Source organism: Aspergillus oryzae, chromosome 6, assembly GCF_000184455.2.
Source record: "Aspergillus oryzae RIB40 DNA, chromosome 6".
Lineage (NCBI taxonomy): Eukaryota > Fungi > Ascomycota > Eurotiomycetes > Eurotiales > Aspergillaceae > Aspergillus > Aspergillus oryzae.
In genome coordinates, this window is record NC_036440.1 from 2,652,641 (window position 1) to 2,674,127 (window position 21,487).

General features: G+C 47.1%; 6 protein-coding genes across 6 annotated transcripts; 3 read left to right on the forward strand and 3 right to left on the reverse strand.

The window, feature by feature from the left end:
• Window positions 1-210: 210 nt before the first annotated feature.
• Window positions 211-3,542, forward strand: abcB (putative ABC multidrug transporter; the record flags this gene model as incomplete). Its single annotated transcript, XM_023238309.1, is given in 11 exon segments — window positions 211-232; window positions 356-915; window positions 931-1,152; window positions 1,215-1,494; window positions 1,552-1,785; window positions 1,836-2,617; window positions 2,678-2,840; window positions 2,920-3,195; window positions 3,235-3,261; window positions 3,326-3,449; window positions 3,503-3,542. The coding sequence occupies 11 exon segments, from the start codon at window positions 211-213 to the stop codon at window positions 3,540-3,542; spliced, it is 2,730 nt and encodes a 909-aa protein (XP_023093119.1).
• Window positions 3,543-4,350: 808 nt separating this feature from the next.
• On the forward strand, window positions 4,351-5,324 carry AO090038000388 (ABC transporter C family protein; the record flags this gene model as incomplete). Its single annotated transcript, XM_023238310.1, has 4 exons — window positions 4,351-4,463; window positions 4,523-4,603; window positions 4,660-5,034; window positions 5,093-5,324. 4 exons carry the CDS (start codon window positions 4,351-4,353, stop codon window positions 5,322-5,324), a joined length of 801 nt encoding a protein of 266 aa, XP_023093118.1.
• Window positions 5,325-6,234: 910 nt separating this feature from the next.
• On the reverse strand, window positions 6,235-10,289 carry AO090038000387 (nucleoporin Nup120/160; the record flags this gene model as incomplete). Its single annotated transcript, XM_023238311.1, has 3 exons — window positions 6,235-7,385; window positions 7,439-9,580; window positions 9,650-10,289. The coding sequence occupies 3 exons, from the start codon at window positions 10,287-10,289 to the stop codon at window positions 6,235-6,237; spliced, it is 3,933 nt and encodes a 1,310-aa protein (XP_023093117.1).
• Window positions 10,290-10,748: 459 nt separating this feature from the next.
• Window positions 10,749-12,058, reverse strand: AO090038000386 (recombinase RAD51; the record flags this gene model as incomplete). The annotated part of the gene is made up of 4 exons (XM_001825262.3): window positions 10,749-11,560; window positions 11,629-11,696; window positions 11,795-11,874; window positions 11,972-12,058. The coding sequence occupies 4 exons, from the start codon at window positions 12,056-12,058 to the stop codon at window positions 10,749-10,751; spliced, it is 1,047 nt and encodes a 348-aa protein (XP_001825314.1).
• Window positions 12,059-15,086: 3,028 nt separating this feature from the next.
• AO090038000385 (uncharacterized protein) lies at window positions 15,087-16,024 on the reverse strand (the record flags this gene model as incomplete). The annotated part of the gene is made up of 3 exons (XM_023238312.1): window positions 15,087-15,794; window positions 15,869-15,933; window positions 16,018-16,024. 3 exons carry the CDS (start codon window positions 16,022-16,024, stop codon window positions 15,087-15,089), a joined length of 780 nt encoding a protein of 259 aa, XP_023093116.1.
• Window positions 16,025-18,273: 2,249 nt separating this feature from the next.
• On the forward strand, window positions 18,274-20,433 carry AO090038000383 (uncharacterized protein; the record flags this gene model as incomplete). Its single annotated transcript, XM_001825260.1, has 2 exons — window positions 18,274-18,655; window positions 18,719-20,433. The coding sequence occupies 2 exons, from the start codon at window positions 18,274-18,276 to the stop codon at window positions 20,431-20,433; spliced, it is 2,097 nt and encodes a 698-aa protein (XP_001825312.1).
• Window positions 20,434-21,487: the final 1,054 nt, after the last annotated feature.

Consider the following 21,487-nt stretch of genomic DNA (forward strand, 5'->3'; position numbering starts at 1 on the left):
CGTAGTCATGGTGGTGCATTCAGGCTTCCTCGCGTGCCAGCGGGAGGATAATTCATTTCGGATTCCTGTCCGGTCCTGTCGAGATGGCTTCGACTTCTCTTTGCTTTTCGAGGAAACTATTCTAGGAGTATTGCCTCTTGGGCTTGTTCTTATAATCGCATCATATCGACTCTATCAACTGTTTCGAAAGCAACGCAAAGTGGTAACATCATGGCTGTTATGGGCAAAACTTGTATGTATGATTTCCTTTTTGGGTCAATTGTGTCCCGTGATCTTTGACCTTTGTTTGCGCTTGACGTGAACTCATCACTTCTCTGCCGCTAACCTTCCCATTAGACAACGTGGGCGCTTCTAGCGATCATCCATCTTGTCCTAATAGCATTATGGGCCCTTCCAGCAGCAAACCGAACGCAAGCCTCCATTGCTGCAAATGCGGTGTTGACTGTGGGGATCTTGTTTCTCGGAGTCCTCTCTTATGCGGAACATAATTATTCAGTCAGGCCATCTCTTCTTCTGGGGATATACCTTTCCATCACTCTACTTTTCGACATAGCAAAGACGAGAACGCTTTGGCTGCGCGAACTAGCGGAAATTAACAGAATAATTGCAATTCTTACTTCGGTAGCAGTAGGGGTGAAGGCCCTACTACTCCTTCTTGAAACAGTGGAAAAGCGGCGCATCCTCAAAAATGTCTACGCAAAATATCCACCTGAAGCTACAGGAGGTATCTTCAACAGATTTCTCTTTTGGTGGTTAAACCCTCTGTTCAAAACTGGGTTCTCCAAGCTACTTTCGGTAGAGGACTTATATACACTTGACAAGCAATTGGCCTCCAAAACACTGCATAACTCCTTGGAGACTATGTGGAACAACGGTAGTAAGCCCCAAATGACTGACCAATTTATCCTGCAGCAAGTGAGCTGACGTCAGCCAGGGAACAAAAACTCGTTGCTACTTGTTACATTCCGGACATTCAAATGGCAGCTTCTCTCGGCCGTGCTTCCACGAGCTTGTCTCGCCGCCCTGAACATATGCCAGCCTCTGCTACTACATAGATCACTTTCATTTTCGGTAGAACCAGAAACCAATGCCACCACTAACATCGGTTACGGTTTGATTGGTGCCTATATCCTCGTGTATCTGGGGATGGCGGTCAGTATAGCACATACGTTCCACCGGAGTCCTCACTCTTGGTTGCTAATCTTTTCTTTTAGGTAACAATGGGCCAGTACCAACACATGACATACCGCGCCATCACGATGGTGAGAGGTGCCGTGATCTCCATGGTGTACAGGAAAGCCACTACACTAAGCGTTGAAGATGCTGATCCCGCTTCATCTCTTACACTGATGAGCGCTGATATAGAGAGGATTGTTCAAGGGTGGCAGACAATCCATGATATCTGGGGTAATGCCTTAGAGATTGGCTTAGCCATTTTTCTCCTGGAACAGCAGTTAGGAGTAGCTGCCGTGGTTGCTGTTGGTGTCGCTGTTGGTGAGTTGGACTTCACCTTATCTTGGTGATCAACGTATTAATGATGTTTTCGGATAGTGGCCCTTGCTGGCTCTTTGATAAGTCTTGTGTTCGTGATGTCGAGACAGGCTATGTGGCTTGAAGCAATCGAAAGACGCATCTCATCTACCACGTCAATGCTTGCCTCTATGAAAGGGATCAAGATGCTGGGTCTTAGTGACCTGCTTATGACATGCATTCATAACTTACGGCTTGACGAGTTGAGAATCTCGAGGAACTTCAGGAAGCTGCTAGTTTGGAATATGGCGTTTGGTATGTTCGATACGCTTCGCCTGTTGTGATTTGCTAATGGCTTCATGCAGCTTGGACAACCCGGATTTTCGCGCCGATATTCGCATTCGGTGCGTTTGTCGGTATCTCGCATAAAAACGGAAATGACGCTGCCCTAAATACTTCGACGACTTACACCTCACTGTCATTGTTTGCTCTTTTGGCTGACCCACTTTTGAACTTGGTCATGGCTCTGATGACTTTCCTTGGATCTGTTGGCTCCTTCCAAAGGATCCAGGAGTTCCTCGAGAAGAAGGGCCATGTAGACTCGAGAGATAAGTCCCGGCCGCTCCAACTAGAGCCCGTTCAGGAATCCAAGCAACTGGCTTTTGTTGAAGACTCTGAGACCCTAACTGATGGGTCAAGCTCGGCCAAATCAGAGAAGGAACCAACAGCTCTATCTGAGAACATGGTCACAATCAAAAATGGAGCGTTTGGTTGGGATACCCAGAAAGAACCTCTACTGAAAAGTTTGACAATCACGATCCCTCGTCAGACTTTTACCATGCTAGTTGGACCCTCCGGCTGTGGAAAATCAACCCTTCTCAAAGCTATCCTTGGCGAAGTACCTTGCTTGGATGGTACCATAATATTGTCGTCTGAGCGTATTGCGTACTGTGATCAAACACCGTGGCATATGAATGGGTCTATCAAGCAGAGTATTGTGGCAATGTCTGGGCTAGACGAGGATTGGTATGTTTCAGTTACCCGCGCATGCGCCCTGGTTGAAGATTTCAAACAATTACCGCGTGGAGACCAAACAATCATTGGGAGCAAGGGCATTGCCTTGAGTGGAGGACAAAGCCAGCGTATTGTGAGTAAACAGCCAATCAGCAATTATTCCATCCCATCGCTAATGCCTCCGCTCTCGCAGGCACTAGCAAGGGCAGTATATGCCAGGAAAGATATCATAGTCTTGGATGATGTCTTTAGCAGTCTTGATGCGACAACTGAGGAGCACATCTTCCAGTGCCTAGTTGGTACACATGGCTTACTTCGTTCAATCGGCTCAACTATTGTTCTTTCCTCATCTTCTGGTAAGCCATAAACCAAACATTTACCTCCTTCCTTTGCTTTCCAGTGTATCAGCACCATGCTAACGAGCTATACTTGTAGTCAAACGAGTCCCTTTCGCCGACCATATCATAGTGCTCGGCAATGAGGGCCATGTCATTGAACAGGGAAGCTTCAAAGCCCTTGATCTAACAGGCGGCTATATCTCAAGCTTCGCGTTAGGCCTACCAGAGCAAAACAAGGCTGCTGAGAAGACCAGTAATTCAGGAAAGTCCGATGTTCAAGTGAGTTCTGTTGAACAGGACGAGGACAGCGAAGTGGATGGTCCTGGGGCGGGCGGCGACATTTCGATTTACTTGTATTATGTCAAGTCAATCGGTTGGCTCCCCACTCTCATATTCATTATTGCGATTACAGGGTTCGTTTTCTGTATATCCTTTCCCAGTGAGTTTGATGCAACGCCCTGCTCTCCTGCAATGGTCGAAGCTTGCTTACCCATCATAAACAGGTATTTGGATGAACTGGTGGGCTAGTTCAAATGAAGCGGAGCCTGGTAAACACACAGGCTACTACCTGGGAATTTACGCAATGCTAGGTGCTGTTGGCATGCTTTGTCTAATTGTCGGTTGCTGGTAAGTTATTGATCACTGTTTACCTCACACTGTGTTATTTTTAGACACTAAAGCGGGCCTCTTCAGGCAAATGATCATTACTATGGTGCCTAGATCTGGAGAAAACTTTCACAGAAAGCTCTTAAATACAGTTTTGAGGTACGTTTTATCACTTCCAAGTTTAATAGTATTTTTCTAATGACCTCTACAGCGCACCTATGTTATACTTCTCGAAGACAGATAGTGGCGCCATTCTTAATCGATTCAGCCAAGATTTACAACTCATTGACATGGAACTTCCAGTTGCTGCTATTAATGCATTCGTCAGTAAGTCATCTTCAAAGATTCTAATAGTCTATCAAGCTTCAGTGGGGGGGGGGGGGGGGGGCAGTTACTTATAATTGTATAATCGCTAGCATTCGTCCTCTGCATATGTCAAATGGTGTTTATTGGAATAGCCTCAAAATACGCGGCCATCTCTTTCCCGGCGGTCATTCTAGCGGTTTACGGAATACAGAAAGTGTATCTTCGCACCTCACGACAACTGCGATTCTTGGATCTTGAAGCCAAGGCGCCTCTATACTCTCATTTTGCTGACTGCCTTGGTGGTCTGGTGACGTTGAGAGCTTTTGGCTGGCAGCAGGCTATGGAAGAGAGGAACCATGAACTGCTTGACTATTCTCAGAGACCATTTTATCTTTTGTATGCCATTCAACGCTGGCTTACACTCACCTTGGATCTTGTAGTCGCCGGTATTGCAGTTTTGTTGATTGTCCTAGTTGTGGTGCTACGTGGGTCTATGAGTGCAGGCTACGTTGGTGTGGCCTTGCTCAATGTCATCCTGTTCAGCCAGAGTATCAAACTGCTGGTAACGTTCTGGACCAATCTTGAGACTCACATCGGCTCCATCTTGCGTGTTAAGATGTTCTCTGAGAATGTTCCTTCAGAGAACCTGCCCACAGAAAATGACAGCTTGCCACCAGACTGGCCATCGCAAGGAAACATAGTCTTTGACTCTGTCAGTGCAGAGTATAGGTAAGTACCTCCAAGATTACACAGCAACGTTTACTGTACTAATACGCGGTTAAATGAAGAGCTTCGGAGCCAGTTCTCAGGGACGTATCTTTGTCTATTCAAGCAGGGGAAAAAGTGGGGATATGCGGCAGGACTGGAAGGTAAGATTGATTGCATATCTTTCTGGCACTGCACTGTTGCTTATATTCTTTGGTAGTGGTAAAACCTCTCTCTTAATGAGTGTCTTCCGGATGGTTGAGCTCAGTTCTGGAGGTATTCAGATTGACGGCGTCGATATATCAAAGGTGCCACGGCAAGAAGTACGCTCCCGCATTAACGGGGTCGCTCAAAGCCCCTTATTGATAAGGGGAAGTGTCCGAGAAAATATCGATCCAACAGGCTGCCACACTGATAAGTCCATAATGGAAGCTCTCAGAGCCGTTCAACTCTTCTCCAAGGTTCAGGAAAACGGAGGCCTAGGCACCGAAGTTGACGAACTATTCCTATCTCACGGGCAAAAGCAGCTCTTCTGTCTCGCTCGAGCAATCCTGCGTCAAGGCAATATTCTCGTCCTGGACGAAGCTACCAGCAGGTACGCATTGCACCTTAAATAATATAGTTTGTATCAAATACTGACATATCCGATTTAGTGTCGATACCGTAACCGACGAGATCATGCAACGAGTTATCCGGGAAAGGTTCAGCAACCACACAATCCTCACCGTTGCCCACAAGCTTGAAACAATTCTCGACTATGACAAGATTATTGTGCTGGATGCCGGCCGCATAGTCGAGTCCGGCAGTCCCTATGCTCTTCTGGCTTCGGACACCTCGCATTTCAGCAAATTATATGCAAGCTCGATGATGGAGGAAGCCGAGTAAATGACTCATATACATATGCGAGATACCCATATAAAAGTGTTACTTTCACCTATATACTAATTTTTTCTAATATATAACTAACAATTGCTTCATGAGTCCTTATCCATCAGCCAGATGCTGCATCCGTTGTAAACATTGAGTTTCTGGGCAATCCTCTAGCTATGCTTGTTCATACATGGGTTATACAGTTCTAGAATATATTTCCAGAAGAATATAGAAAGAAGAAAGATTAGATCAATACCCCAAAACCGTAGTTATTCAACATAAACTATTTTTCATCCATGAGCCTAGACATAACAACAAAAGATAAATCCATTTAGCAAACCGCAAAGGCATGTCCATACATATACATACATCCCTTAGTACAACGCCCTGAAAAGTCTTACGGGGGCGATATACAGTGCTACTTCATTTGTTCTGTTACTTCTATCTCCCCACAAGTCATTTTGAAGAGTCAGGACACCTCATAGCATTATTTTCTGGAGCCCTGAGCTGAAGATATCGCGTTCTTGCTAGATGTTGTTAGAGAAAGGTAGTAGCTTCCTAGAGGTGTTTCTTTATTGGCATCTTAATTATATAACACTCAGGCTTAATGTTTTCGGTTTAGCTCTATTAATGCAATGGGTTCGAAGGTATTGTCCGAGGTTACAGTTTCTCGGGGGATTGTGCTTTCTAGAAACATTCAAGCAGTGTGTCGGTAGTCTACTAGGAGGATAGATATCTTGAAGGAGCAGAAGAGAAGGAACCGAAAAATTAGAAAAAAGCCTCCATTTCCTTGCACCACCAGATAATTGAAATAAGAAGCCTAGCCTAGAATACAAATGCAGTCCAGAGTCTGAGATAGATGGGAAAAAAGAACAATATGCAAGAGATTAAATCAGAAATCATGGACACTCATCTAAGGCTCGACCTAGAGTCGCATCGTATCATCATTATCTGCCTCAATGGCGTCAAGAACTCCGAACTCCCAATCACCTCTCTCGATTCTACTGACCCGATCCAGCTCGGACTGGTACTCGCGACGTAAATGGTCGAGCGTCACAATGACACGCCGTCGGGGAGCATGGCTGCCGACTGTAGAGACAGAAGACCTGCTATCTCTGCGTCCGGATGGTACGATTGCGGTGGCACTGGAGCTGAGTCGGCGCTTGGAGCCATAGGGTGTGGGTGAGTTGACATCAGCTTCCTCCATGAATACATTCCCGTCATCGTCTGCTTGCAGACTACGGCGTCGATCTGCGAACGGGGCGGCGGGTACACTGGAGTCTTCCTTCTCGACTAAAATATAGGCTTCACTCTTCTCCACGCAGCCAAGCAGGTTGATTAGAGAAAGGAGTTCGGTTCTAATCTCCTTGCTTTCGAGATCATCTTCCTCCGCAGGCTGGGTGCCGTCAATGTCGCGGTTCTTGCTCAGCACCAGATGAGAGGAAGGAGCATCCCGGGCATTGCGTAGGCGCTGCACGTTTCGATACGCGATCTCGGCGGCCCCACGATAATCGCCCCGTGCGATGCGGTATGCCTGTAAAATTCTCTGGTAATCAGGTGTGCTGCTTCCAGTATCTAAGAGAGAACTGAAAGTCGTCTGTTTCCGAGCAAGTGAGGCCAGTATATCGTCCACGTGGGAAGCGATATTTGGGATAAGTGCCGTCGGAAAGTGGAGAATTTGCTGAAGTCCAGCAGTGCCTGGTCCGGATGCAACCAATATACTCGTGACTAGGGAGCTGAGAGCGGACTTCTGCAGTGCAAAGTCCTTGTATCGAGATAGGGCAGAATATGCTTGGTCAAACTGACAATTCTGCAACGACGAATAGAACAAACGCGAAAGAAGGTCCGTGCGCAGGATGTTGTATTCTGGATCTTGGTCATTGTGGTTTTCACTCGCAAGCGCCTGCAATGCAAGGCGTGCGAAGTCAGCAACGTGAGAAAACGAGCGAGCTTGCTCGAAGATGGTCAAAATATGTTGAAAATATTTTGGAAGGCCATTGTGGAACGAGTCCACTGAGACAATATCCAGCAGCGTGGACGACATTTCATGCAAGTTACCGAGAGGTTTGCCGCATGCTAGAGACAAGGTCAGATAAGCTGGTCCAAGAAAATGCGAGTGGGAAACTTACAGAGGAGATATGCAGCCTTGCGGAAATACAAGGCCGCAGTGTCGAATTCGGACATAGCCACATACAGACGACCTTTCACATATGTCGCCCAAGAAGTGCTTGGCTGGAAACGAAGGAAGTCCCAGGCAAGATCAATGTTGTTCTTTGCAATGAGATCACACTGAATGTAAACCAGGGCATTTGGAAAAGCTACTTCGCCTTGGCGTGTGACCCACGACAAGACATCGTGGATTCCCAGAGTTAGAGTATAGCTCTGGGGTAGACCGATAGTCTGCCGGGGTTTGATATCGCTAGCAAACAGGTCCTCCAGAATAGTCGCCATTCTTGAGCCTGTAGTCTTCGAAGGCGAGTCCTTCAAAGAGAATTGTGACGCTGATTGGTCATCTGAGACGTTTGTAGGCCTATCAAGACATTTCCGGGTGTTTGAGCTGAGCCAGGCCATCATCTCGTATTCTCTTAGCAACGTTATCAGCGAACCGAACAAGTCCACGGCATCGAACTCAGATGTGTCTTCTTGCTGAACCTCACCGTCCACAAAAACCACAAGGACTAAGAGGTCAATGAGAAGCTGACGCGTATATAATATCGCCTCCTGCACACCATTCACAGTAACCTTGACTCCGAAATGGGTAGCCAAAAGGTCTGAATCCTTTCCGGGGAACCCAAGTGGGATCGTGTCTATGATAGTGTAGAAAACATTGTTCGGCAGATTGTAGATGTTCAGATACCCATCCATAGCCGCAAGCAGACCATCATAGGTCTTGTTGGAGATCTGTTCGCCAAAGTCGCAACGATCACGGAAAGCGTCCATCCTGTCTTGGACAGACGAGGACGGATCAGTGAATAGCTCTGCTTCAAGAGCGTTTTGACATGCTGCGTTAAGTTCAGCTGGGAATCTTTTCCTGAACCCAGAGGCAACTCTCATCAATCGAGAAGCTTGCTCGACCATGTTTCCAATTTCCTCGTCCAGGTTCCTGTGCCTCCAGCGATCCGCAATTTTGTGTCCTTCGGCGCGAAGTTCAGCGCCCGAGTTGTGCAAAAGCAACTCGGTTGAGCTGCATTCCCTGATTACTGCGCAACTATCTGAAAGAAGCAGCCATGGAGTCTCATAGTAGAAGTCATAAAGAAGAGAGACAGGCTCAAATCGCCTCTTATCAATATCCTCCGCAATCTGCCAAAACTGGCGCCACTTTGCGTCTGTATCCGTGCGATACCTAGCGAAATCCATCTCATCCTCGGCAAACTTCCGAAGCGATACAGTGGCAGCGATAGTAGAGCAAAGTCGCTCCGTAAGTGAAGCACTTTTCTTTAGAACGCTAGGGGATGAGAGGGGCCGGAGTGCCTCCTGATAAACCGCTAGGGAAGTCTCAAGCACCTCAGGAGAATACTTGTTGGGCTGTAAAAGAAACTTCAGCCACTTCTCTGTTGGGTCCACTACGTCGGAGAATGCCATAGGCGGCGGAGGCTCCTGTCCGCGAGTGTCGATCGCCGTCGACACCCAATTGGTATCCCAGTCTCTCACTAGAGTTTCGAAATTGAAATGTAGGGTGTAAAGCTGATAGACTCCGCTGTTTCTCCAAAGGACCCATAGTTCCATTCCTTTCCCTTCTTCGGCCGGCTTGAGCTGGAAATCTATAATACTCCAGAACACATTCCCGGTTGAATCAGGGTCTAAGGGCCGCAAACGAGCATCTGGAAAGAGATCTTCGATAACAAGCGGTGATGTCAAGCCTCCCTTTACAGCCCAGAACTTGAAGCGTCCATCCTCAAAAGGCGAATATGTGATGACATAATACCGATATGCCCCGTCCAGCGCTCTCTCCACGTTGAATACACGAATGAAGGATGAATCAGCTGGGTTTAATGTATATGACAACGAATCCGGCTCTTGCACTTCACGGCCTAACAGGTCAGTCGTGGCAGCTAGCTTGTTTGTAGCTAGGTTCCAGATCTTTAAAGTGTGATTCAAACAGACCGCGAAGGCGTAAGTCTGATCAGATGTCGTAGCGATCGCATTTGCCAGGTTTGTATCGAGATTGCGTCCTTTATATTTAATTGAAGGTTGCGCGTGCCACCTAACCAATCCGCGGATAGAGGCACCCCAAGTTCTCTCGTCGAATGTAAGGGGAGACCAATTTGAGCCTGGAAACCAATTGAGTCAGCATTCTCAATTCACCTGTGCCAGGTTTAAGGCGAAATGTGGAGGTTTACCATCATCACCAGACCTCCGGGTTAGGCGCAGAAGTGCGCCGTTATCGAGGGAGATGAACAACTCAAGCGGACTGCTAGCATGCAATCGGTGGGGGTAGGAGAACGACATGGGCGCCGGTACATAGCTCTTGCACCAGTCCAATACATTGTTGTCAATCGCACTTGTTCTGCGGAAAAATTCGGGGCGCAAACTCAAGGTGTAAAGTTGCTTCGAAGCCGTAATCACGAAAACGCTCAGCACTTCATGATCCTCCAAGTCTGCGAAGTCAACACATGAAGGAAGAATTTCTTCTTGAAAATCCAAGCGTATGGTATTGTTGTATACTGAATGCTCGATACCGCCCTTCGTTAAATCGACACACTGGATCTCGAGCACCTTGCTGTCATTGACAACCCTCCAAAGAAACGATCGGGGATAGACAGTGCGTTTGCGAAAGTAGATTGACCCCTGGCTCGAGAGATGTCGTCTAGAGAATTCTTCCTCATCTTTCGCTATCGGTTCGTCTGCGCCTACAGAGGAGGATATAGAGAATCGCGCTCGGCTTTGCGTACTCGCATGTGTTGGAATCTGAATGTTGACGACGGCGTTCGATGAGTACGGTCGAAGGTCGACCTTGGTGTCTTTATAAATTTTCGCCATGTCGGATGAGCGAGGGACCACCTTCCACTAATTTGTAAAATTGGTCACTTCAAGTCTCCATGGCCGATTGTCGCAAGTACGTGGAATGTCGCAGCCTGTGGAGTTGGAAGAGGGAAGCTCCGAAGCTCTGTTCAGAAAAAACACGGTCTTGGCGCCAGCCTTAGCAACGCGCATTTATCCACCGCCTTTGGAGATCTACAAATTTGATGGAAGGACAGAAGAGCAAATCGTTCGAAATAGATATTATTAGAAGACCATACGTTCTTTGTATATACAAGTCATAGTTCTTTTTTTATTGATCAACTTTTATCTCAATTAGCACATAAAATCTAGCACAATACCACAAACACCGTATGCTATCAAAATCAAGATACTAAACAATATGTACTAAAGAACAAACCAAGTAAAATCATATACCGATCGTGGTATCGTAAGTAATTAATACAGCTTCATCGCTCCTCAGTTGTTTTCCAAGTCCTTGGGGCTAGGATCCCCAATACCATCTTCATTGATAGCAAAAAGACAGTCACTCTCGGGCAGACAGGGACTGTCATAGATCTTGCACACTCGGGTCTCTCCTCTCCCCTTTTTCAGACTCAGCCTGGTCGTGCTGGCGTGTGCGATAATGTTTCCACCGATTGGCTTCTTGGGGTCTGGGTTGAACATTGCACTCGGACCGCCGTCGACCTGGGCGACGACCTGGTTGGTGATGACGACGGCAATACCAAATTCATCCGCCAAGCGCTGCAAGGTACGCATGAATTTAGCGAGATGTGTTTGTCGAGTCGATAGTTCACCACGGCCGTTAAAATCTGTCCGATATAGCGCTGTAGCAGAGTCGACGACAAGAAGTGAGAAACGAGTTTCGCACATCATTTGAGACGCCTGGTTCAGCAGCTGGAGCTGGTGATCCGAGTTATAAGCGCGGGCATAGGCCACATTATCGAGTACCTCTTCGCCAACAAGTCCGTATCTTTGAGCAACTGCCAACAGACGGACCGGTCGAAATGTCCCTTCAGTATCAATATAAAGACACTTCCCTTCCCCACCACCCATGTCGAATGGCAGCTGGCAAGTCACTGCAAGCGTATGGCAAATTTGACTTTTACCTGTCCTGAATTCTCCGAATATCTCGGTAATAGATCCCGTTTCTATACCACCGCCTAGGAGAGTATCTAGTTGCTTGGATCCTGTCGTGATCGATATGAGCTCACTTCGACGTGCATGCATTTCTGTTGCAGTCGTGAAACCCATTGGCACAAGCTTGGCAGCTATTTATCAGGTATAATCAGCACGAATCCTTACAGACGGTTGAGCTCCATGAGTTGAGGTGACTAACCTTCAACCAAAACCTTGGTGGCCTTCTGCTCCGATATACCTTTGATTTGTTCCAGTAAACGTTTCGGTCTATGATGTACCACCAATGCCAATGTCAGCATCTCCTTAAGCTCTCCAAGTTTGGTGCTGCAGCAAGTTCGTTTAAACATTCAAGAGGAAAGACGTACGTATACGCAATTGATTCGACAGTGTGATAGCCGGCATCGACAAACAATTTGATATCTCTTCCCGTTAATCCCGCAACACCCTATCGAGTCAATGGTCAGTACAAGTCACTGAAAGGGGCTTTTACTACTAAATCAAGCTTGTAATATTGTATTGTGTGGACAGTAGAGATTCCTCACTTCTAAAGCTGAAAGTGGCGTGGGCGCTCCAGGCCCGGGAAGTCCACTATCATCGTATTCATTCTGAGTATCCATATCCGCCGTCATTTTCAATCAGGTAGGCAAGTAAAGTGTCTCCCTAGCCAGCCCCAAGAGTAATCAAGCAACTGCTACTGGTCTTGCACACAGCCTACTCGACGCGACAGGACGCGTTCTATTGTAACTGTGGATGAATTCTTCGCTAGGATTGTTTCTTATCGGACGAATACCCCAAAGGCTGCTTTGTAGTCACCAGTTTGGAAACAATAGAAGTCTTATTTAAAATTCGTAAGTCGGTCGATGTGGCAAAATGGCGTATGACTCTACGGCGATAAACAATTTGTTGAGGTTCTGGACGCGTCGAGGCTGTCACGAGGTCACGTGTTCCAGGCACATCAGGCTGCTGCCTTAAGAGGTAAGCCTACAATTACGCAACGCTATATTGGAACAATAATGCAAGGAAACATGAGAGGGGCCCTAATGTACAGATCATGAGCTTGCTTCGTTGCATCTTGCTTCATCCAGTCCGAGAAGTCTCTTGACGGTTATCAACCGGTACACCGAACATTTTTCCACGTTAACAGTACACTTGTATCGCCTAAGAAGAATTCTACAAGTCATCCTCACATTTGAATAATAGTATACATCGCAGCGCTTCTCAGAGTGCAGTTGAGTCAATGCCGACGTGACACATGACAGTATCCAAACAAGAAAGAATGAAGACCTTCAAGGCTGGCCATTCACGCTCTGGGGTAGGTTACATGACCAATTGATAATAGCATATAATCCCCATTTTTTGGGGAAATTAAACAATGGAATCATTCAATCAATGGATTGCGTGGTTCAGTCTATGCATTGATGGATCTGGGATGAGTTCCTTTTGATGACCATCAACGGACTCTGAAGAATCGGATCCCAACTGAAACATTTCGATTGGGCGTGCCTGGACATTTTCGTCGAACAATCTGCTGATCCTGCGCCTAAACTCTTCGGAAGAAGTTCGCGGATGAGCTCCTATGCGGGCTTGTCAGTTTCGGCATCCTGTTACCTCAAACCCCCTATACACCCCTACTTTCACAAACTAGAATGGAGTTATGGACTTACCTTCAGCGCCTGGCATTCGCTTCTCAAAAGGCTTGCTGATCCACGAGCCACGAGAGCTGAGTCGCAGCTTTGACCGGGCAACATCCGAATCGGCTACATCATGATGTTTACCGACTGGTTGAATATCTGACTGGCGAGATCTATTTGCATGCAAAGTGTTGGGGTAAAGACTTTCCGATGATTCGGCCCTAATATCGGAAACTGATGGAGCCCATCTTGGGCCGGACTGACTTGATAGAGGTACCGGCATGTACGTTTGAGAAGGCCTCTGTACCAAACCTGTTAGGCTCGCAGGCAGCTGCGTCAGGGCCGGTCCAGCGCTTTCGTGTCTGGTTGGTGTATTGGATTCCATCGGAGACTCCTGGCCCGGTGTCCACATGCCCTCCACAAGAACGCCTCGCTCTAAAGCTCTAGCACCGAACGGCACCTCATTTGTTTCTGACAGCATTGGATGTTGCTCCGCATCCTGTATCGTCTTCCGATGCGCGTCTGCAGCGGCATGTTTCCTAGTGGCCCGTCTGTTGTAGAAAAGGACGCAGAGCGAATAAATAAGCACGAGAACCTTGTCATATCAGTAGTGATCCTTGTGCCGTGGGGATTATCACATTACGAGAAGGCCCGCAAGCACCTATAGAAGTCGTCATTAGCAATGCCCCAGTTTCATAATACTCAGTCATTACATCCGTACCAAACTTAGCTTCTGCCACAGTGCCCAATCCACCCAAAACCGCATGGTGAATCCGGAATTTGGCTGACGGGCAAGGTGTGAGAGAAGTGTCCTGAGGCAGCAAGTAGCGGAGATTGCACTATGTCCACTGACTGGCCAATATGTAGACGACGGCTTTTGTCCGGTTAACCTATCACCTAGTGGTAAGTAGGATAGCTGTGCTTGGGGGCGGGATACTCTAAGACTATAGTGCGGATCCAGTTCTCAGTCAAGATGGGCAAAAGCAGGAATTCAGCTGCCATGGAAGTAACACTCTAATTTCAGCACACTGTTGGAAAGTGCAAACGCGTCGTAGGCGAGGCAAGGAAGACATTGAACAATGGAAAGCACGTATGAGCGATACTTCCTCTTATGTTGAAAAATGTACGGTGTGTTATTGGGGTACATTTTAATAAACACTTGTAGAGGCAGGGCAATGTCTAGCCTATGGTGGCGCATGTATGAGAATGGTTAAGAACTATACAATGACGAGGCCGTTTCAAGGTATGTGAGTCGATACAGTCAGTGTTAGTCCGACAGGATAGGGGGATACTCGTGAAAGCAAACTAAGCAGACAAGACAATTATTAGGCCGGGAAAAAAACAAGAGGGCGTTACAATGAGGAAAAATAATATATTGGAGTATGGCGAAGAGAACATACACAAAGGCAAAAAAGAAGAGAGATGTAGTTGTCCAGCCAAGTAGCCAATTTCCCTGTAACGGGTCGGTGTATTCTGGCGACGCCACCCCAGGGTGGAGATGTCTCTGCAGAATTGCTTCCCTCAAGAATCATCTCCATTGCTTAGCGCGTTGTAGCGATCGTAGATTACTCGCACGAGTACAACGACGACCCCAGGATTCGTACCAGGCACCGGTCCCGCTGGTGTGGAGAACCGAAGCAAGGTTATCGTCTTAGCGGCTGACCTCCCACTGGGTTATCCATGACAGATTAAATAGATTATGAGGTTCTTTAAAATATAGACTATGTTTTTTCCTATAACTAAGTATATCTTAATGTCTTCCTAGCCATACGGTGAGGTTACAATAAGCACAATATGTAGTGAGCAAAGTTTTTTTTTTTTTTTTTCTTCTTCTTTTTGCTTTTTGTAAAGCACAGAAAATCAAAAATTTTTCCTTCATATCATCCACCTCTTCCACCATGTATGAGACATATCCTCATCCAAACTCATCAATCAAAGCAACTACATAGGCATGTCAATCTTCTCCGTTCCCCTCCTCATAGCAAATCAATCTCATTCCCCATCCATGAATCAATTTGAAGACATCTCAGTGCTTGCTATGCTTGCACTCCCTCGTCAGACGCCATCCTAGGCGGCAGACACCCGAGCAACACTCTTCATTGGCGCCACATAGCTGCTTGTAAGGCTTGCATGACGGAGGGTTGGCTCCGCCTGCAGTACGGCACTGTCCACCCAGGCATGTCTGACCCCGGCGGCAGTCTTTATCAGCCAGGCAGCCAAGAATGCAACGGCCGGAACCGCACAAATAACCAAGATCGCAGTCCAGGTCAGAGCGGCATTTGCCCTTACGGCGCCATTTCAAACCGTCGGTAGAGACCTCATCATCGTCACCGGTAGTTGCGTCATCATTAGGGATGTTCTCTCCATCTGTGTCCTCAGTAGGTGTCTCAGTTGCAGTTGCTGCTGCAGTAGTGACAGCGAGATCATCACGGCGCCAAATGGTAATTTCGGCGGGGCTTTGTGGAGTGGATAGGGCCACAGCAGAGGCTACCTCGACGGTGGCAGCGGCCAGAACAGCAAGGGCAAGAAGACGGACCATTTTGGTAGTTGCAAAGTATTTTGTGAGTAGGTTCTTGGTAGAACAGGGTAGTGTAACTTGATAAGGAGAAAGAAGTGCCTGTAAGTAGCTGATATTGCTTGGAGGTATGCTTGAAAGTTGCAGGTGGTTGTGAAGAAGGAAGTAGAAAGGAGGGCAAAGGGCGATATAAATACTCTGACTCGAGTTAGAATCCAGCTGTTGTTACCGTGGTTGATGGTGTAGGCAGCTGTGTGAAAACCTGTACAAATGACTATATCGTGTCATCATACACTGCTGTAGGCGACATTCAGGTAGCTTCGTGATATGGTATCGAAATCAGATGCGGCAATGGAATCTACGATTCAAACAGCCCATCAGGAAGGGAAAGTGAAGAGGACAGTGAGACATAATATATTGGACATCTGACGTGCTTGCTTACCCTTCATCTTATATTGAATCTACGCACGCATTGAGGTGCTATGAAATTTTCACAGCTTAGGACGTCTTTTGGTAATAAGTACGTAGAGTCACAGAATCATGTGCCCTAGAAAGATTTGCAGCACTACACTAACTGATGATTCAACACATCGTCGTAGACATTACCCAATCCTTGAAAAGGACCAAGAAGGGTGACACCGTGGAGTCATAGGACTTGCAATAAGAACAATCGAATGCTAGGCAGCACCAAGGCAAGATATAGTGTAGTCATGTTTAAGTTTTCATGATATGTAAGTTACTATACTTTGTAGAGTATATCCTGAAAGCCCTAATTTTATCTCTGAGATGACAAGACCACCCCAATAAACGAGCCCAATATCCCCAAAGAGCTGCAGCTAGCTGTACCACCACCCTCATGAAGCATTGAGGTCTCGTCTAGTATAACTTATACGTTTTTTATCGAGGAAAGCAGTAGATATAGAGTACTGGCTCGCAGTAAGCTCAAGGTTGTACTACTCTATATGTTCAGTGCGTTATGAAGCCCACAACAAAACCAACCAATCCAATTGCCCCCCACACCTGGCTAGTGGGCCCCTAATTTACATTAGATAAATTATCTTACTGGGATCGTCGTTCCCTTACATCAAACGGATAAATCACCATTTCATTATTTGTACCGCCGCCGAGGCGCCGATCATGTGAGGTTGTGTCTCTTGACTTGGACCACTCGTACGATCCATTTAAACCCTCTTTAACCTCACCCTCTGTACCCGTTGTCGCCTCGGTAGGGCAGTGCGATTACTTTCTACGCAACTTAAAGATTTCCCCCAACACTTCCCTACTCCAAATATGACCCCGTTCCGCAACTTCCTCACCAAAAGGTCCGCCGCGTCTAATAGCGGGGAAGCCGATAACGTTAGTCGCTTGTCCGCAGACAGTCATCAATCATCACCATTGAATATCAGGAAAAGCACCGACAATGAACCGCCTGAATATAAACTGAGTGGTATGTTTTTCTTTTTCTTCACAATGGGTAGAGCCGTCGCTAATATTTGCCCACGAAACAGTGGTCGACGATAATGGGGCCTATCTTCCGGTAAATCTACATCCCCTCCATAACCACGTGCTGGTGATTGCATCTTTGCGCTGCGGCTAACCATCTACCAATAGCCATCTCCGCCGGAAAAACAGAGCTTCTGGCGCAGGTACCCAGGTTCCAATAGATCCTCGAACCATCGCGACCTCGTCGATGAGAATGAGCCGTTCTCAATATCCCGCGAATCCTTCGATTCGTATCGTCGGTCGTTCGTGAGTCTTTTGCCCATCCTAGTGAATATTCAAGAATCTGACGCATCTTTAATTCCAGGATATATCTGCCCGATCACCTATAAATCATAGCGACGCAATGCCCTCTCGCACCTCGCTTGATTCGCGTTTCTCACGTCTATCATCGCCCTACGTAAGAGGCCTCGAAAAGCAACCCACATCGATGGAAGAAGAACAATTCGAGGATGTTGGACTCGACGATGACAACGAAGCCAAGCCGAAAAAGAAGGGCTTATTCTCGCGACTCGGCGACTTTACGAATGACAGCCAGACGTCAAACAACTCCAAACTGGGCTTTCACATCCCGGGCAGAAAACGAGGACAGAGCAATGTAGGGTCTGAACTGGGATCTATGAAGTCTCCACCAACTTTAGAGTCGGAGTTACGTGATGCGTGAGGTCCTCGCAACCATGATATATTTGGGTAATGAATGGGGTAGGCGTTCGGGGGGTTGATCAGGGTTTCTTCCCGATCGACGACTAATATATGCGCTTTGACTTGGATTCTTGCGCGCTGATGGCCGAAGCATCATTGCTACGCATACATACGGCCGAATTGATTGTATGATTTTCTTTGTGTTGTACTCAAATAATAGAGTTCAAGCTCGTTCATAAAATTTTTCTTCGAGACTGTCTTTCGCCACTCATATTCATTCCACGGGAACAGTACGGATTACTCCGTAAGAGGTACAGTTGCTTATCGCGAACCAGAGGCCTTATCAGTAAAGTGCAAACAAGACAAACGGACCGACCGCCCCAGGTCTTCGGAGCAAAAAAAAAAAAAAAAAGGGAAATATCCGCAGCGGTAATTCAAACATAAAGGAAAATTCCAGCGGGTGACGTATCGAATTTGCTCGCCAGGAAGTCCTCGAAAAAACACATTCCGGTTTTCTTGGAACTGAAGGAAAGAAAATCAAGGAACCAATACAATCATGGTCGGAGTAAAGCGTCCTGTGGACGCCGGCGACGAGCGCAAGGGAAAGCGGACGAAGACCAAGACACCAACTGTGCCGACGAAGAAAGCCAAGGCTGCGCCTGAGAAGAAATCCAGCTCGAAGAGCGTGGCAAAGAAGAGTTCAAAGCCCGAGAAGAAGGATAAGAAAGCTTCAAAGAAGAAGGTTATAGAGGAGGAGGAAGATGACGATGATTTTGATCTGGACGATGTTGAAGACTCAGAAATTGATGACCTGGACGATCTCGAGGACGAGGATGTTGAGATGAATGATGGAGGCGACAATGATGACGAAGACGAAGATGACAGCGACAACGAGGAGGAGCCCAAGAAGGTTGCGGACAACGCAGAAGCTGCGAAAAGTATGATAACGAGGCTTTCCACCCGCGATACGAGATATCAAGCTGACTGTTCACCTTTTGCAGACAAGACATCCTCGCGCGAATCGCATGCAAAGCAAAAGGCCCTCTTACAGGAGCGCAAAGCCGCAAAGCCCAACGCCGATATGATTCAACGCTCGAAGCAGCTGTGGGAGCGTCTGCGCCGAAAGTCACATGTTCCGCTCGAAGAGAGAAAGAAGCTTATTGCCGAACTTTTTGACATCATCACCGGACGAGTGAGAGACTTCGTCTTCAAGCACGATTCGGTTCGTGTTATTCAGACTGCCTTGAAGTACGCAAATATCGAGCAACGGAAGCAGATTGCGCGAGAGCTGAAGGGTCACTACAATGAGCTTGCGCAGAGCCGTTATGCTAAGTTTTTGATCGGTAAACTGATCGTCCACGGCGATACTGAGATTCGGGACTTGATCATCCCAGAGTTCTACGGTCATGCCAAGCGCCTCATCCGACACCCCGAAGCATCTTGGATTTTGGACGATGTTTATCGGCAGGTTGCAACGAAGGAGCAGAAAGCAAAGCTTCTTCGCGAGTGGTATGGTGCGGAATTCAGTATCTTCAAGGAGGAGAAGGGTAAGGTGCCAACTGCAGAGCTTTCTGAGATCCTTAAAGAGAACCCGGAGAAGAGGGGGCCCATCATGCATTTCCTTCATGAACTTGTCAACCAGCTGATCCAGAAGCGTACAACTGGATTCACAATGCTTCACGATGCCATGTTGCAGTATTTCCTCAACACAAAGCCTGGCAGCTCGGAGGCCAATGAGTTTATCGAGCTGCTCAAAGGTGACGAAGAAGGTGATCTTGTCAAGAATTTAGCGTTCACCCCGTCTGGTTCGCGTCTGATGTGCCTAAGCTTGGCATATGCCAATGCCAAAGACCGCAAACTGCTTATGCGGTTCTACAAAGACACCATCAAGCTAATGGCTGGTGACCTTTACGGCCATATGGTTCTCTTGACAGCATATGAAGTTATCGACGACACTAAGCTTACAGCTAAGATGATCTACCCTGAGCTACTGAACCAAGGCGGCGACGCGGAGGCACGGAATGAGGAGCTACTCTACCAGGTTACCGATCTGACAGGCCGTATCGCTATCCTGTTTCCATTTGCAGGAGACCGGACCAAGTGGCTCTTACCCGAGATAGATCAGGCAGTCTTGAAGGAAGTTCGTGAGATTCGTCAGGAGACTTCGAAGAAGGATCCATCTGTCCGACGCCAAGAACTGATCAAGGCTGCGTCACCGACCCTGCTTGAGTTCATCGCAGCCCGCGCAGACTCTCTCTTGGAGACAAGCTTCGGATGCCAGTTCCTTGCCGAGGTTCTCTTTGATGCTGACGGAGACAAGAGTGAGGCTCTCTCTGCTGTCGCGGTTGCTGCCAAAACTCGTTCCGACACCAAGGATTTGCCTTTTGTTGGACGACTGCTGAAGTCTCTCGTTCAAGGAGGTCGGTTCAACAGTGTAGAGAAGGTTGTTGAGAAGGTGCAGCCTCCGTTGAACTTCCACGGACTGCTGTATGAACAGATTCAGGAGGAGATTATGTCATGGGCTACCGGATCCAACGTGTTTGTGGTTGTGGCCCTCACGGAATCCGATGAGTTCGAGAAGAAGGCTGAATTGTTGAAGACTTTGAAGAAGGGTAAGAAGGCTTTGCAACAGGCCGCTGCCGAATCTGGGAAGGATGGAAAGAAGAAATCAAGCCCAACCAGCAGCGGTGCTAAGTTGCTCCTGGAAAAGATCTAGAATCGATGAACTGTGTTGGGGCCTATCTTTTGACGGGCGACACGCGAATCCGTATAATATTGGCTGGGTTGTTGATTGGTTCTGGGAACTCAATCTTTCCCGTTCTCACATTGTGATATATGCTCGCACTGGCATTTTTTATCTGTACAGGGTCTGGGAGTATAGGGCCATGAAGTTATAAAAAAGCAATCGATTTGTTCCTTACTGTTCAGTACGAATGATCCCCAGCGTAATCGACTGGTATCTACGAAACACTAGTCACGTTGGTGGCTTGTTTGGATATAACATAACAGGGGTTGTAACAAGCAGAGTATAATTAAGGGCGTTGGAACCCAGCTGAATTGTAATAACTTCCTGACAGGATGGGAGAGAAACTTCTCGAAGAGGTACATTGACACCGAGACTAAAAGCATCACGGAACCATTGGAACGACAACCCTAAAGCATCCGTGGATCAGCCCGAGCCATTCAGGGGTACAAACCAGTCAAGGTACATGAAAATTCGGAGATAGGAAGTAAGAAACTAGGTAATCGTATGGAGTAGTCAACATGATAAAAAGAGGAAAGAAAAAAATAATCTAAATAAACAAGGCAATGAAATAGTAGTGCAACTGTTATGCATGAACAAAAGAGAGAGAGAGAAAGCGAAGGCGTCCTCTTGCCGCATGAGTGAGAGCATCTCTTGAAATGATGATCTCCGCCTGCAGGTGATTTAAGGTTTGTCCAGTGGCTTGTTTTAATATTATTACATGTTATTAGATATGGATTCTTCCTGGTCCCAAGTCCAAGTACCCTTGTGTTGATGATGCAGGGCAGGGTAATATGTATGTATGCAACTCTCCTCTGTTATTCCATGTCAGTCTGATACACCTCCTGGGGAGATTTTCTCTCCTCCCCAACGCCCAAGATAGGGTCAATAGTTAGAACAATTTCGGTAAGAGACCTTCAATTTATTAATTAACGGGGTGGACTCTCCCCCACGGGTCCGATCTTTACCTCTTTGGGCTTCGCAGCCAAAACCGACGAAAATTTATTATGGACTCTTTTTTCATTTA